The 15,224-nt window shown below is 36.1% G+C and overlaps 1 protein-coding gene across 2 annotated transcripts; it reads right to left on the bottom strand.

The window, feature by feature from the left end:
- Nucleotides 1–5,429: 5,429 nt before the first annotated feature.
- Nucleotides 5,430–12,170, bottom strand: LOC109101625 (AP-1 complex-associated regulatory protein-like). Of its 2 annotated transcripts, XM_042769671.1 has the most exons (10): nt 11,872–12,170; nt 10,972–11,020; nt 10,855–10,881; nt 10,742–10,767; nt 9,899–9,995; nt 9,566–9,664; nt 8,778–8,842; nt 7,250–7,323; nt 7,005–7,109; nt 5,430–5,924 (listed from the first exon to the last, which is right to left on the bottom strand). In XM_042769671.1, exons 1-10 carry the CDS (start codon nt 11,940–11,942, stop codon nt 5,647–5,649), a joined length of 891 nt encoding a protein of 296 aa, XP_042625605.1. In that variant the 5' UTR covers nt 11,943–12,170; the 3' UTR covers nt 5,430–5,646. The 2 variants fall into 2 exon arrangements, with proteins under 2 accessions (XP_042625605.1, XP_042625606.1); XM_042769672.1 differs by lacking the exon at nt 9,566–9,664.
- Between the last annotated feature and the right edge of the window lie 3,054 nt (nt 12,171–15,224).

Genomic DNA, 15,224 nt, shown 5'->3' with positions numbered 1-15,224 from the left:
CATGCCTGTTATAGCACCAGCAGGTGGGTGGACCTATCGTAAGTGGTGGTCCCTCTCACTCGGCATGTCGCAAGAGACCTCAAAAAGACCATTAACTGCTGGCTCATCATCCAGACGCTTGCTCCTGCCAGGGATTCTGACGAGCACAACAGTCAAATCTGAGACATATACACACAAACGCAAACCAGTCCTCAAGTTCCGTACACAAACACTAGGCTTTCCATTTATATTTAGTGTGAGATTGATTTTAAAAGTACTACTTTATACTCCCCCCAACAAACTCGTTTATAATATCACTCACCTTGACCTAGGGAACTAAATTAATAGCGATATGTTCACTGAATATAAACCTAAACAGACCACTCAGATCATCTGTGATTCAGTCAGTTTAGAAATACCCAGGTTTCACACACAAAACAAGGGGGGGATTCGCTTTTTTAGTTATAATATGCGGCCCACATTTTGAATCAGCTTCCCAGAAGATGTCCTAAAACCATTCACATTTCAATGCGAGACCTCAAGAACTCATCTAGTATAGGGCTGTGCAATTTATTGAAGTGAGCACTGCTGCAATGTCCAAACTGATTTTTGTATTATTGCCTCGTGCCGCTTTGACTGTCGGGTAGAAGTCTACTGCGGAGCTCGCCTCAGTGCAGGCCCTCGGCAGAAGTGCGCATCGAAGGTTGCATAGGTGGCCGCAAAGGGGACGCTCGCGAGCACCCTTCTGAAAGCTAAAATTACAACTGTGTACACCCTACGGTCCTCATGGACTTAACAGATTAGATCTGACTGGTTATATTAGCTGTGATGTTCTGCTATAAATCCCACCCGCCTCTTGAGATTGTGCACGTTTGTGAATCGGGTCTGAATGAACAATATAACGGGAAGATTCAATTTTGAAAACGTAAACAACAAACCATACTTAGATATAAGGACTTCAAATAAGACTTAAAATGGCATGAAAAACATGAAATAGCTGAACTTTTTGCCTCCTCATTGTAGAACAACCACCGCACACACCACTGATATATAAATAAACAATAGCAGGAATCTTAACCATGAGAGAACTAAATTGAAGAGAGAAAGAGAAGTTAAGACAACAGCAAGTTGTTGAAGTTAAAAAATTTCGGTTGTTGTTTGTTGAAAATCTTTCCCAAACTATCTTTCTGACTCATTCATGATGACTGAAGAAAATGTTATGATCGTTTGGAATTGAAAAAATGGTGAGTAAATGTTGTCTGAATGGCAAGATTTTTTATTTTTAGTGAACTGGTACTATTAACAATTTGTAGTCTTCCACAATGGTGAACGTGATTTCATCAAGTACAACATGTTCCTGGATCAACATCCTTGTTGATCCTGGAACAACATTCCAATCAACCAATCAGAATCGAGGGATAAGTTTTCAGGAAATGCAGTTTTAGGTTTACAATCAGGGTTAGATGCTTCTACACCCTTGTTATTCACCTATCATTTCTCTCTGATTTTAGGAATAAATTATGGGTAGGGTAAGGTTTAGGGGTAGGGATAGGGTTAGGTCTATATTTTTGGACAGTAATGTTGATCCAGGATCAACAAAAGATGTCAAAAGTCACCAGCCAAGGCAACTGAATGCCTTCATTCAACAATTCCTTGTAGTTCATCACACCACTATGAACAATCATGTTGTCATTTTCAACAGCAGGAAATAAGACAAAGCATAACAATTATTTTTTTTTATCTCTAAATGTACTTTTCCTCCACAAGCACTAATCTGAGAGCTTTTACACTTTAATTTAGATTAAATAAATAACAGATCATAAAATATGTTACGGTAACGGATGTTGTGTTTCATTTCATTAGTACCACCAATGACACTATTGATCGAATAAGAGCATTAACGGCAGTGTAATTAATTTACACGAAGATATAAATAGATACTAAAATTGAAGCATAATCTTAAAAATAAATGCATGTTTATTTTTTTTTTGTTTTTTTTTTTTGTTAACTGAACTATATGATATAATAAATCATTTGATTATTCATTATTATTATTTTCATTAGTTGTATTCCATATAACACTAGGGGTGTACAGAGATCTGCAGGTGTTTGATTCATTGATTTGATTCGTGAAACTACATCGCCACCTGCAGATTAATTTGTGCCATTACAGTAAAGTGTCGCGCCTTCACACTGTAGAAATGCCTCTGTTCAGAAATTCAGAGATATTTTGAAGATGCCTACTACTTTTCATTTTATGATAGAAATCAATCAGAGGTCAAGGTAAAAAAATATTTCTGCCAAGAACCTAAGTATGGTGCAAAAGGAATAGGAATATATATATTTTTTTAATATATTGACGATGTGAGAGACCACACACATAAAATTTTTAAAAAGAAATCATATTTTAACAGTTTTGTTCCTCTAGTGTGGAGTAACCAAGACAGCATACCACACACTAACTGATTCCATTCATACACAACCCGACTCCTGATTGTGAACACGGGAAATTTTGTGTGGTCAAACATGACTTTAGTGTAAACAATGGTGGCAATACTTTCCAAAAAAAAAAAACGTTAATAATAATAATAATATGCCCATCGAAAGAGATAGTTCACCCCAAATCAAATAATATAATATGTAGAAATATCAAGTTACTCTGGACTTTACCTACAGTAGGATTGTCGGAAGAGGACAATTCGGCTGAAAATCAGGCCGATTATCTTACAATGTGTGCCATGCTCTATGCAATATGAGAGAGTATAGAGAATATATGAGAGAATACTGTCCCTGGACCCAAAACTAAACAGACCAGCATATCAATACATCAATTCATTAACAGATGGGGTATAGTGACATTATTTGTTTAGTAGCAGTCAGATCCAACGGTAGGGTAGACGAAACGAAGACTGGAATTATGAAAACTGTAGTTACATTCAGTTTTTATCTGAAATTTGATAGGTTTTTTCACAAACACTCAGAAAATTAAATTGTTCAAACACAGCCCTATCTGTTAAAGAGTTGGGAAACCACTTTTGAAAAGTTCCAAGCCCTTTCTTGGCCAGCATTGGCTTAATCCTTGTTATTTTCCTTAAATTGAGAACATCCATTAATATTTCATTCACACAACACACTTGCTTTATTATTAAAAAAAAAAAAAAAAGGCCAGGTAATAGGGTCAATAGTCCCAAATTTTCATTTGGGAATCTGTTAAGCTACTGACCCTGCAGTAATTTAGATCTGCCACCAAAAACAAATGTCATCATTGCACACAATAGCTATACATGATGCTATTTACAATCACATGGTCCCATTTAACTCCGACCAGTGGACAAACATTTGTATATCTATGCATATGTGCTCCCAAACTCTTCAAACAGGACAAGTTATGTGATCAACAAACTCAAAAGACAAGGGGGAAAAAAAAAGAGAGAGAGAAATAATCAAACCCTGCATTAATCACACATACTTTACATTCAGATGACATGAATACATCTCGTTTAAGGTGTGCTGGTAGAATAAGAAAGTAATGTGACATGATTGTTATGTACAGAAGCTCTTATGTACTGATGTTCTATACAACACTACTATACAAACCTCGGCCTCGTCACACACAAGTCTCCACTGCTCTTAAAGGCCTTTAGTGTCTGCTTTACAATCCATTATATACAGATCAGCATTCAATTAAAAGCAGGTAGAATTCAGACTCCAATTTGAGGGAAATATGTAGGTCAGTGGAAGAGCTTGTTCATTATGGCAGACAGAAGAAACAAGATGCAGATGAGTCAATTTTATGAGCATCCAGAGACTGACATAAAAGCAATTCCCGACCAACTGATGACCGCTGTAACAAATTTAAGCCTTAAGCTTACATGTAATTATGCTTGTTGGGTAAACATCACACAAACATCCCTGGGTCGTATTTAACCCCAAAATATATATATATTAAAAAAAAGGAAAGAAAAGAAAAAGGTCACCATTGTGACTAAATGTGAGAAACTATAAGATGTTTTGGTAATACAGTAATGATCATTTGTAGTCAAAATGTGCTTAATTTTCATGAAAATAGTCACGATCAAAGCTAAAAAATAAAATAAAAAAAGTATATAGATATATATATCTATAGATATATATATATATATATATATATATATCCCAAAATATGCTTCATTTTCTATAATACTCTTTTTGAAATGCAACCTGGACATGTTCCTCAAACATTAGGAGGATATGCAAATCAAATGACTGTTCATTTTCTAGACATATTAAGACATGAATTCATTCAGAAACATCCGCATTATCAAAAACCAGAGGCAGCATATGAAGTTTTTGTGTTTCATAAGTATTTTTCCTCTCTAAGATCCATTTTGTCCAAAAAAGAAGTTGCGATGTGAAAAACAGGCTGTTTTCACTAGCTGTTTCCAAGAAGTGTCCACCACAAACCCTTGGACCCACAGACTCATAAAGGCAGACAAACAGTGACAAATTAAAAATCAGTTATGGAACTTAAATGTGTTTCCATACATTTTTTGTCCCCCTTGAGGCAATACATTTTTAGAAATTATTTATTTTCCTTAAAACTGTCAATTGACTCATTCCCTGACAGTCACATACGTTAAATAAGAAGAGATGGTCTGACTGATATGACTTAAAAATAAACATACAAATAAAAACTTATGATGGGTCTGGAAAACATCATGGATTACAAGAAACTTTTTCTCATCTTCTAAAATTGCTCTTGATTCAGTCGCCCCAATGAATACCTCTGAAATAAGGCTAAAGTAAAACATTTTATCAGATGAAGTATTAAAACATTTCCAGAGTTTAATTTAAAAACTCAACCCAGTTACCAAAATATAAATAAATTAAAGATGAATCTAATGATTCAAAACAGGAGCAAATTAACCTGTGGAACACAAATCCTAATGAATCTGTGACCTAATGGAGTGAATCTCGTGAAATCTATCAAGAACATGACCAGGTCATATTACATCCCAAAAGAAATGAGATTTTACATAAAGAAAATGAAGCCTTTTGCTAGTCCCATTAAGATTTAAGTATTTTTCATTTATTATTTTATTTTTTTGCTGTGACCACTGAGCTTATCCCTTTATTTAAATAGTCCCAGAGGGATAGTGCACCCAAAGAAGAACTTTTGTCATTATTTACTTACCCTCATGTCGTTCCAAACCTGTAAGAAACACTGGAAGTGAATGGCTACCAGCAACTGACTAGTTACAGTTCTTCAAAATATCTTTTTTTTTTTTTGTTAAACAGAAGGAAGAAACTCATACACGTTTGTTACAATTTGAGGGTCAGTAAATAATTTTTGGGTGAACTGTCCCTTTGTATTGAGAAATATCATGCTTAAATGTATTGTATTGCTTTTTTTGCAATTTTTTGCAATAAATAAATAAAAACTTTTTTTTTTTTTTGGGGGGGGGGGGGGGGGGGTGGGGGTAGATCATGACTCAGATTTTCATGATATTCACCCAATACTGAAATACAGAAATGATATAAAGCATTTCAGTTCCTTGTATTTTCTCCTACACTGAGAATTATGGGTTTAGTTTTATTAGGTTTAAGGGACCGTCTGCAATCATATCACACTGAATCTGAATGAGGGCATTTGAAGTTACTGTAGTCTCACTGTCTTTTTGCTGTAGACTATCTCTCTTGTTCGTCAGAGCTGGCCTTATGCCCCGCCTCCTCAGTGGGCGTGTCCAGTACTGGATTAACAAATCCATCAAAGTCCTCGTCGGCATGGTCACCACTGTCCTCAGGATGTGCACTTACAAAGTCATTCTCCCACTCCAAAGCATTAGAGTCCTCAGATGCGGAGGTGGGGCCACTGTCCAGCTGTTTCCCGCCGGGACGAAGTGATGCCCGTAAAATGTCCTCCTCTGTTTTGGAACGCTCCCATGCAGGACCCATCCGGATAATTCCTGTATAATGCCACATATTAATCATTGTATTATGAATTACGTTAACTGTATTTACTCTGCTAATTCACTTCTGGTCAAAAGTTTTAAATAAATTTAACAATTATGAATTACATATGAGAATAATTTCTGAAGGTGCATGTGACACTGGAGTGATGATGCTAAAATTTAAGCTTTGCATCACAGGAATAAATTACACTTTAAAATGTAATACAATAGATAATAGTTCTTGTAAGTTGTAATAATATTTTTTGAATTTTATTGTTTTATATAATCAAAAACTACAAACCACAAAGTTTTTTTCTGTACAAAAATGTCTGAGAACTTTGAGAACATCTGAAATCTTCACAATGTCTCATTTGTAACATTTAATACAATAGATAACTAACAATGAGCAATACATTTTTACAAAAATTATTGTTATTGTCAAATAAAATGTTTGTTAAGGTTTGATGAGGTAAAATAGACCATTTTCCTTGTTTGTTCACATTGCATTGATAGTATAAGACACAAATGATTATTTTTTATTTATTTTTTTTGCATCACTGATATACTATTATAGACTTCGTTCATATTTTGAATTAGATATTATTTTTAGATTTTGTTTTAACTTTAATTTTAGTTAAGTTGTATTAATTTGGATGTCTTCTTGGCATTTTTATTATTTGTCTTTCAACACACACACACACACACACACACACACATATATATATAATGTTAAAATAAACAAAAATGAGAAATTAATGTTTTGTTTTTTTTTATTCCAGTAACCAATATTTTTTTTTTCTATGGTTTTACTTTTAGTTTTAGCAAACTATAATAACTAAAACTAGCATGAACTAAGATTAATAAATTTGCAGAGGTGCTGTTCATGTAATGTAGTTAACCAATCTTAAGTAAAAACATAATGCAAAGTGTTACTGAAATGCTGAAAACAAATGTCTAGCCAGACCTGACTTGGATGCGGCATTTAAAGGCCAACTCTAACTGGCATGTTGTGACTTGACTCCAGCATAATTTGTATAATAAATGATTACTGAATGCAGGAAGCAAGTGTTTGGGAAGTTCAGTGAAGTCACTCACCCTCCTCATCCTCCCATTCCAGGTCCAGAGTGGCGTCAGTCTTACTGGTGAAGTCCCAGCTGCTCTCTGTGTTTGGGGTCACCACATTCGTTTCAGAACTGAGTCCTTAACACACAGAAAAAAGAAAAAAATAAGGGGGTGGGGGGGTAGATTTTAGCATTTAGAGATTAATATTGTTTTATTATAAACATGTCATCAATAGTATTCTGTAGTATTGGAATTGAAATGTGTTAATGGGAACTTACTGTTACAGCGAAAGGCTTCAGATTGAGCCTTCACACTCTGCAGGTACACCTCAAACTCTGCATCTGACACTTTGCTGCAGAAACACACACACAGTTACATCATCTGTCTGCAACACACTGCTTTTATCACCATAGCTGCATTTAGAGAGATTGTGGACAGCGTGACAGCCTTAATGTGAACCTCTTCCTACAGTAAAACTGTTCGTTCTGGTCACTGAGATTTGATCAGTTCCTGACAATTAAAAAAAACACCACAAGAAAAGAACCACTAGTACACTTTTTTGCTACAAAAATCATTTGTGCATCCCTACAAACAAGAAACAGCAAAACTGGATTTATTATTAGTAGGTTTTTTTTAAAGACAACCACAATTAAAAATCACTATCAAGTAAGATAATATAATACTATTAAAAAGGTGCTATAATAAATACAATAAGAATGTTAATATATACTATTAACTATTCTGCTTGAACATCCTAAAGGGATACTCCACCCCAAAATGAAAATTTTGTCATTAGTCACTTTCCCCCATGTCGTTCCAAACCCATAAAAGTGCAGTTCGTCTTCAGAACACAATTTAAGATATTTTTGATGAAAACCGGGATGAATGTTTTTTTATCATGGACTGCCAAGTAAAATACACTGTCAAGGTCTATAAAAGGTATGAAAGTCATCATCAGAATACTCTTTCTGCTATCAGACGTGCAATCTGGGTTATATGAAGCGACGGGAACACTTTTTGTAAGCAAAAAAAAAACAAAAATAACATCTTTCTTCAACAATTCCTTTGTCAACGGTCTCCTCTGTGTCTCTCCATATCACCGTATGCTGTGTATGCTCTTCTGTGTCATCCGCGCCACAAGAATGCGCTGTTTTCTTTCAAATCAAAGCAAAATACATGTAGAAACAGTGCATCCTTGTGGCGTGGATGACACAGAAGAGCATATGCAGCATACGGTGATATGGAGAGACACAGAGGAGACCGTTGACAAATTAATTGTTGAGTAAAGTCGTTAATTTTGTTTTCTTCGCTTACAAAAAGTGTTCCCGTTGCTTCATATAACACAGATTGCACGTCTGATGGCAGATGGAGTTTCCTGATGACGACTTTCATACCTTTTATGGACCTTGACACTGTTATTTACTTGGCAGTCTATGGGACAGTCACAGGCCTCCCAGTTTTCATCCAAAATATCTTAAATTGTGTTCCGAAGATGAACAGAGCTTTTAAGGGTTTGGAACGACATGGGGGTAAGGGATTAATGACAAAATTTTCATTTTGGGGTGGAGTATCCTTTTAAGAACTCAGGTCACACAGTAAACCACCTTCAACCAACTGGAAAAATTTGAATTGAAAAATAGCTCAAATAAAAGGATGTTATTTCTGAAGTAAAGTATAACTGCATTTTTTCGCACATGACACCTGGTTTATTATTTTGCTTCTAATGCAATGACACTTAAATGTTCAAAAACTTTTTTGGAGTCAGTGAATATTTTTCACATTAATTTCAGAGCAGAATGAACTTACGTTTTGTGCCGAGGGTCACTGCTCTTTGGGTCTGATCTGGGTTTGGTCCTTTGTGGCTGCTTCCCCTGAAAAAAACAACATTTCAAGAATGACAACTGATTCACTTCTACTAATGTTTCACAAAGTGTTGTGGTATCAGTCTGATTTTCAAAAAAAAAAAAAAAATTGTATTGCTAAAATTAATTCTAACTGTTTGTGCCAAGGTTTAGTGCCCTACTGGGAAACAGACACCACATGCAATATTAGCAGATGGTCAAACATACAAATCATGGTAGAAAACAACATAACAGGAAATAAAAATGAACAGAGAACATGAGGGGCAAATTAAAAAGAAAAATGCTAATAAAACAGGAGGATATAAGAGACGTGTTGTTTAGGATAGTTAGTTTTTAGGTGGAGGTTTTCTTGGAAGCAAATCAATTTTAGTTTTTATCTGCATTAGGTGCTGAGTTTATTCACAAGACGTTGATCAATATTTGACGATGGACCAACATTAAGTGCCTTCAATCCTGTTTATAACTATTCACTGCATGTCCCAATATATATAAAGTACATTTCAAAGATGAGTCTAATTATTAAAAAATATAATTAAAAAAAAAAAAAAAAAAAAAATTTTGATAAAAAAAAAATAACTTACAAACTCAAGAAACTATTCATGTAAAAATCAGAATTTGTTACATATAAATTACATAGAGCTGAAGGCACATCATAAATGAAAAGGGGTGTGGCTGGAGGTTAATGGGCGGGGTTAAGAGAAGGGCTGGGCGTGCTCAGTACGAACGCCTCACCTCCTTTAGCTTTCGTTCCATAGCGAGCCGCGCTGCCTCACGCTGAGCTGCAAAAACAGCCTCCTCTTCTAGCCTTAACTTCTCCTCTTCTGCCAATAACTGGGCAGAAATCACAACAGAAAGGAAAAGTTAACTAAACTCAGAAACAAAAGCGGGGTGAAAAACCAAAGCAATGGAAAACAAATGAAAGCATAAACTTAACGTAAGCTCTAACTTAAAAGTAAACATTGTTTTATGGCAACATGTTTTGAACTTGACTATTTAATCGTCACATGACATTGATCCATTTTACTTTACAAACACATGTTTGGCACATATGATGACCTGCTGTACCTCTGCATTCAGCTTTTCGTCGATCAGCACCTGTTTGTCTGAGATGGCAGCATAGCACTGCTCCTTCAAGTGACCAATCTCCTCTTCACTGATGGGTCTGAAGCAATGACGGGAGAGAGAATTGAGTTCAGAGTCTCCATCAACCAATCAAAATCTATCTGACCTCATGCTATGTGATGCACTGATCTGAGAAGAATGTGACTACCGTAATTACAGTCCTAACTTTAATGGCTAGTTTTGACTAACTGTTCCACTTTACAACTTATCCAGGCCAAGAGCTGACCATTACAGGTCAGCCATCAGTGAATATCCATAGCTCATTTAAAAGGTTTAGTGAACCAAAAATATCATATCATGTTGTTCCAAATTTGTATGAATTAATTTTTTTCTGCTCAACACAAAAGATAATATTTTGAAGAAGGTAACCAAACAGTTTTGGGTCTCTTCGATTTCCATTGTATTTTTGTCCATACTATGGAAGTCCAATGGAAACCCAAATCATTTGGTTACATAAATATCTTCAATTGTGTTCCACAGGAAAAAGTCATACAGGTTTGGAACGACATGAGTGGGAGTAAATGATGATTGAAATTTCATTTTTGGGTGGACTATACCTTTAAGTGGCATTTAGATACAGACAAATATGCAAATGGATATATTAGAAAGAAGTTCCTGCATTTTTTGTGCACAATATCCATCACACTATTCATAAACAGTTTAAAATTTGTCACTGTCCTCAACTGAAAAATTGATGTCACTGCCCTCAAATCAAGAGATAATAAGACTTTTAGTGACCCAACTCTAAAATACCAATAAAAGAGTCAAGATTAAATAGTATCAGACCTGGAGCAGCTTTGTGAGCTCTCACCCTGAAAAAGAAGACAAAGTGTTGACGTCTAAGCAAAAGTGGTATATTGTAAAATTGTGTGAGTGTGGTACTGTAAGTGTGCCTTTACCTCATCGCTCTCAACAAGGTTCTCAAACTGTAAAAGAATGCATAGAAGTCACTCAAAATGTACACAGTGGAGAATATTTTATATCTAATCTTCAGTTTTAAATTATGATGACTGTACCTCAATGGTATAGTGTTCCCCAGCGGTGCTGCTTTTGAAGTATTTTGACCTATTGACAAAACAAGCAGTAACCAGCCATCAGGGCAGGCAGGCTATATGAGAGGTAGCACTTTCCTGGCAGAATTTATTAATAGATTATATATTGTGTGTGTGTGTGTGTGTGTGTGTGTGTGTATATAAATAAAAAAATAAAAAAAACTATATATTAAAAAAATAGTGGGTATAAAATACGTACTGTACTATTTTATAATATAAGATTTCGATTATAAATAAATTGCAAACGATGACACAGAATGAAGTCTCAGGGCGGATTCACAAGAGGACTCTGGGCGGGGTCCTGAGATCAGACATCAACTAATGCGGAAGCTAGAGTAGCATTGATAAGTCTGAATCATTCAATCGAGTCAGACCGTTTAAAAAATGGATTCGAATCATCGCTCAAAAGTGTAAAATTAAAAGGTTCCTGTGTTTATGTTATTTTTATGTATTCAGTGAATGTTGTAATAAGTAAATGTGTGTAATTACAAACTTTAATCACAATAGGAGTCGCTGTTCTTCCAAAGAGTCAAGCGATTTTACACACACATTGAATCAAGTGAATCGTTAAAAAAGAACCGTTTCAAAAAGAACGATTCGTTCACGTAATGAACATCACTAATGTAATGGAGCTGCTATCACTTGCATTCTACTTACTCAAAATCTGCGCATTTAATGTAACTGCAAAGTTGTATTAATAGTGTTGAGTCAACCCTTTTAAAACGGTCCAGCGATTTAAACTCACCGGCTGTTCGATTGTTTTCCAAAGCAATGCACCTGACAGCCGGCGAATCTTGCTGTCAAAGATCACAGATACCATTTTTAAAAATTCATCTTCGATAACAAGCCTCATGAATGACTCACCCTCCTCCTCTCTGTATCCTGTTTGCTTCCCTCCTAAAGAGCCCAAAACATTGAGCCCAGCAGTTCCCCATGGCAAGCACGGATCAGGTGTATGGATCAGCTACTCTTCCATTCCGGATCCGTATCCTGCTTCTTTGGGCACTGCTCTGCACGCGACGAATTTATTCTGCATGACTTGTTAAAGCGCGAGCACGCGGCCGGTTCGCGCAGGTGAGTCACCTGCGGACACTTCGCTGGCATCATTCATCGCCCATGGCTCGCATTCTCAGCTCCGGCCTAAAATCCTCTATTGTGTCTTCCTTCCATAGACAGTAAAAGAAATGGACACAGCGACCCCATTGGAACTCAATTGAGACAAGTGAAGCCCGTTTTTAGCGATTTTTAGAACTTCCGTTTCTGACGCGCAGACTCCAAACTAAGCTTGATGACGTCAGCAACCTGTCTGACAGATGTAAATCTTCTAGTAGCTGTGCGTGCAAACTGCCATCGTTATTCTTGCAGAGACGGCGAGCTTGAGCGGGGAGTTCTTTGGCGTGAGTGAGCAGGAGTAAGTATTCTGATTAATTATTTTGTATAGTATTTTAAAAGTGTAACGCCAGTTACGCCATATCTCTTGACGTCTCCCCGATTGCCTGCGAGCTTCTCCTCCTGTCTGTACGGTAATTTCTCTACTGTGCGACAGAGAGTCGAGTGGTTATGACGCAATCGTTAGCCTATTTTTTACAAAAACTGTTTCTACGGGGCATAATGTAACATAGAAGGTAATGGAGCCCTTTATACATTGTCGTGTATCTTTAGAAATAAATAATGGACAAATGGAGTCTTTTAAACGACTCAGATGTAAAGTTATTCTCTGTCAAAGTGACGCAAAAATGAATGGGAGTCAATGGGATGCTAACGCAAGTGAAGTTCTGCTACAAGATGGCGGCACGCGGCCGACTTCAACTTCCGGTCGACTTCCTTGCCCCCTGCTTCCTTCTGACAACTCATACATGTGATTAATGTTTAAACTACGGCAAGTCGCGAGGTTCAAGTGCTGTAATGACGTTTCCGAAACACTGGAGGCCGACAGAGATCATACGTAGCCTAGCTGAAATTACCATGGTAACTATAGTTTTCCCTAATAAATCATAGTTAGGATACTGCAGGTGGTGCTAATAATGAAGAACTATAATAAGTATATAACTAGGCTATTATAAGCGTAAATATATTACTTGCTTGAATATGTTTGCCCTAAACTATGCATATTTGTCTGTCTCTAAATGGTAGGCCTATAGTCCACCCAAAACTGAAATTTCATTATTTAATCGTTACATTAATCATTATTTCCTCCCCCTCATGCTCCAAATCTGGGGTGCATTTTCCAAAAGTAACTGTGGTTGCAAGTTCCGTCGTTATCAATAGAGTTCAATGGAAGTTGCAACCATAGTTATCTAATGATGCTTTTTGGGAAACTAACCCCTGTATGACTCACTTTCATCTGTGGAACACAAAAGAAGATATTTTGCTAACCAACTAATTTCAGGTCCCACTGACTTCCATATTCGACAGATAGGGACATTTTTCATATGTAGGTTTCCAACATCTAAGAGTTTTTTGGATATCAGACACCTACATATGGAGGATCAGCTGTGTCTCCTCTGACTCAGAAACAATGGGGTCTTTTGTATTACTTCATCAAAACCAAGACCCTGCTGGTTTTTTAAGGTCAAAGAGGATTAAAATCATATTAGCCAACGTTCTTCGACACTTGATTTCAGGGAGCGCAAATTGCTTCTAACAGCAGGTAAAGCCAAGTGCCCATATTGCACGCCAGGTACGGCAACCCCACCTTTACAGGCCGCCAGTCTGAAACCTTCACGTATGATTATGCTTGTACACGTTTCCACTCGCATAACCATACAGATAAACCCACACATACACCTGCTCCTATCAGCAGGCCAGTGGGGCTCTTAATGAAAAGTAGATTATACCTGTAGACAGAAGACTGCTGTACTCGTGACACAGGTGGGACGACTGTTGTGATCCAAATGCTTGGTAAAGGTGCTGGAAAAACAGTGTCACAATTTTATGGATGTTTGTGGAGCTGGCTACCCCTGGTCATTTACCATGAAGGTTAACCTCCGAAAACACATAAAATTAATCAAAACGACTTTCTGCCGTATAGAGTTAATGCTCTCCATATGGCTGCATATGGAAGCATTATGAGGCTCTTTGTTCAACTGGATTTGCTAAATGTCTCTAATTCTTCACAGACGCAAACTAAATGTTTCTGCAGGCATTAGAGCATGTGTGATACATTCTGCAATTGGTGAAATGTCCCGTGTCATTTAACCTGCAAAGACTAATGAGACCTTCCTCAGTTTTCCAGCCTGCAGCCGTAGCAGTTGCTTTTGCATCCTTTGGATTCTATGCACTAGCTCAAATCAGATTTAAGATTAGGAAGAAAAAAATGCTAAAAATACTTCTTTTTTTTTTTTTTTTTTTGGGTGCCATAACAATTTTTAGGGGAGAAACTAATTAGGGTTGCAGCTTCATGCCAGCACTGCATAAAACAAGAACTGCTGTTTCTTTGGAAACTGAAGAGAGACTTAAGTACTTCCTGCTGTGGGAGAAAGGCACATTGACATTCATCCTCTGATTCCCTTTGACCTCTACACCGGCTAAGTCTCAGGCACAGATGCTCAAGCTCGACAAGACCACGACTACAGTACACAGAGCAAGAATTATCATCTTTTATTACCACCATCGCTGGAATTCATGACGGGATAATCTGCCATTCATATATCCTTGTATAATGAGTACTAAACTGTATAGTCTTAAATTCTTATGAAACTTTTACAAATACATTTTAAAGTATATATATATATATATATATATATAGAGAGAGAGAGAGAGAGAGAGAGAGAGAGAGAGTTTAGTAAGTTTGTTGTGTGTTTTTGCAATTTCAATTATTTGTTATTTCAGTTTTAGTTTTGTACATCAAGTAAATGAGAAATGTTTATACAGTATATATATATATATATATATATATATATATATATATATATATATATATATATATATATATATATACACAGTCATGGCCCGAAGTTTTAGCAGTGACATAAAATTGGTATTTTGCAAAGTTTCCTGCTTCGGTGTTTGTAGATTATTTTTCCACGTTTCTATGGTATACTGAAAAACAATAAGCATATAATATAAGTTTTAAAGATTTTTTTTTTCTTTTTGGCTATATATATATATATATATATATATATATATATATATATATATATATATATATATATATATATATATATATATATATATATATATATAAATGAGTCAATATTCACAGGGTTGAGCCTTGT

This window comes from Cyprinus carpio, chromosome A14 (assembly GCF_018340385.1).
Source record: "Cyprinus carpio isolate SPL01 chromosome A14, ASM1834038v1, whole genome shotgun sequence".
In the NCBI taxonomy this organism is placed as follows: Eukaryota; Metazoa; Chordata; class Actinopteri; order Cypriniformes; family Cyprinidae; genus Cyprinus; species Cyprinus carpio.
Note: the sequence above shows the minus strand (reverse complement) of the source record. Positions and strands in the feature narration are given on the sequence as shown.

Coding starts and splice junctions, on each gene's coding strand:
- LOC109101625 (XM_042769671.1), bottom strand. CDS start 11,942: ATGGGGAACTGCTGGGCTCAATGTTTTGGGCTCTTTAGGAGGGAAGCA. Junction 10,768..10,854: donor ACCTTGTTGAGAGCGATGAG/GTAAAGGCACAC, acceptor CTTCTTTTTCAG/GGTGAGAGCTCACAAAGCTG. Junction 5,925..7,004: donor GGAATGGGAGGATGAGGAGG/GTGAGTGACTTC, acceptor GGCATTATACAG/GAATTATCCGGATGGGTCCT.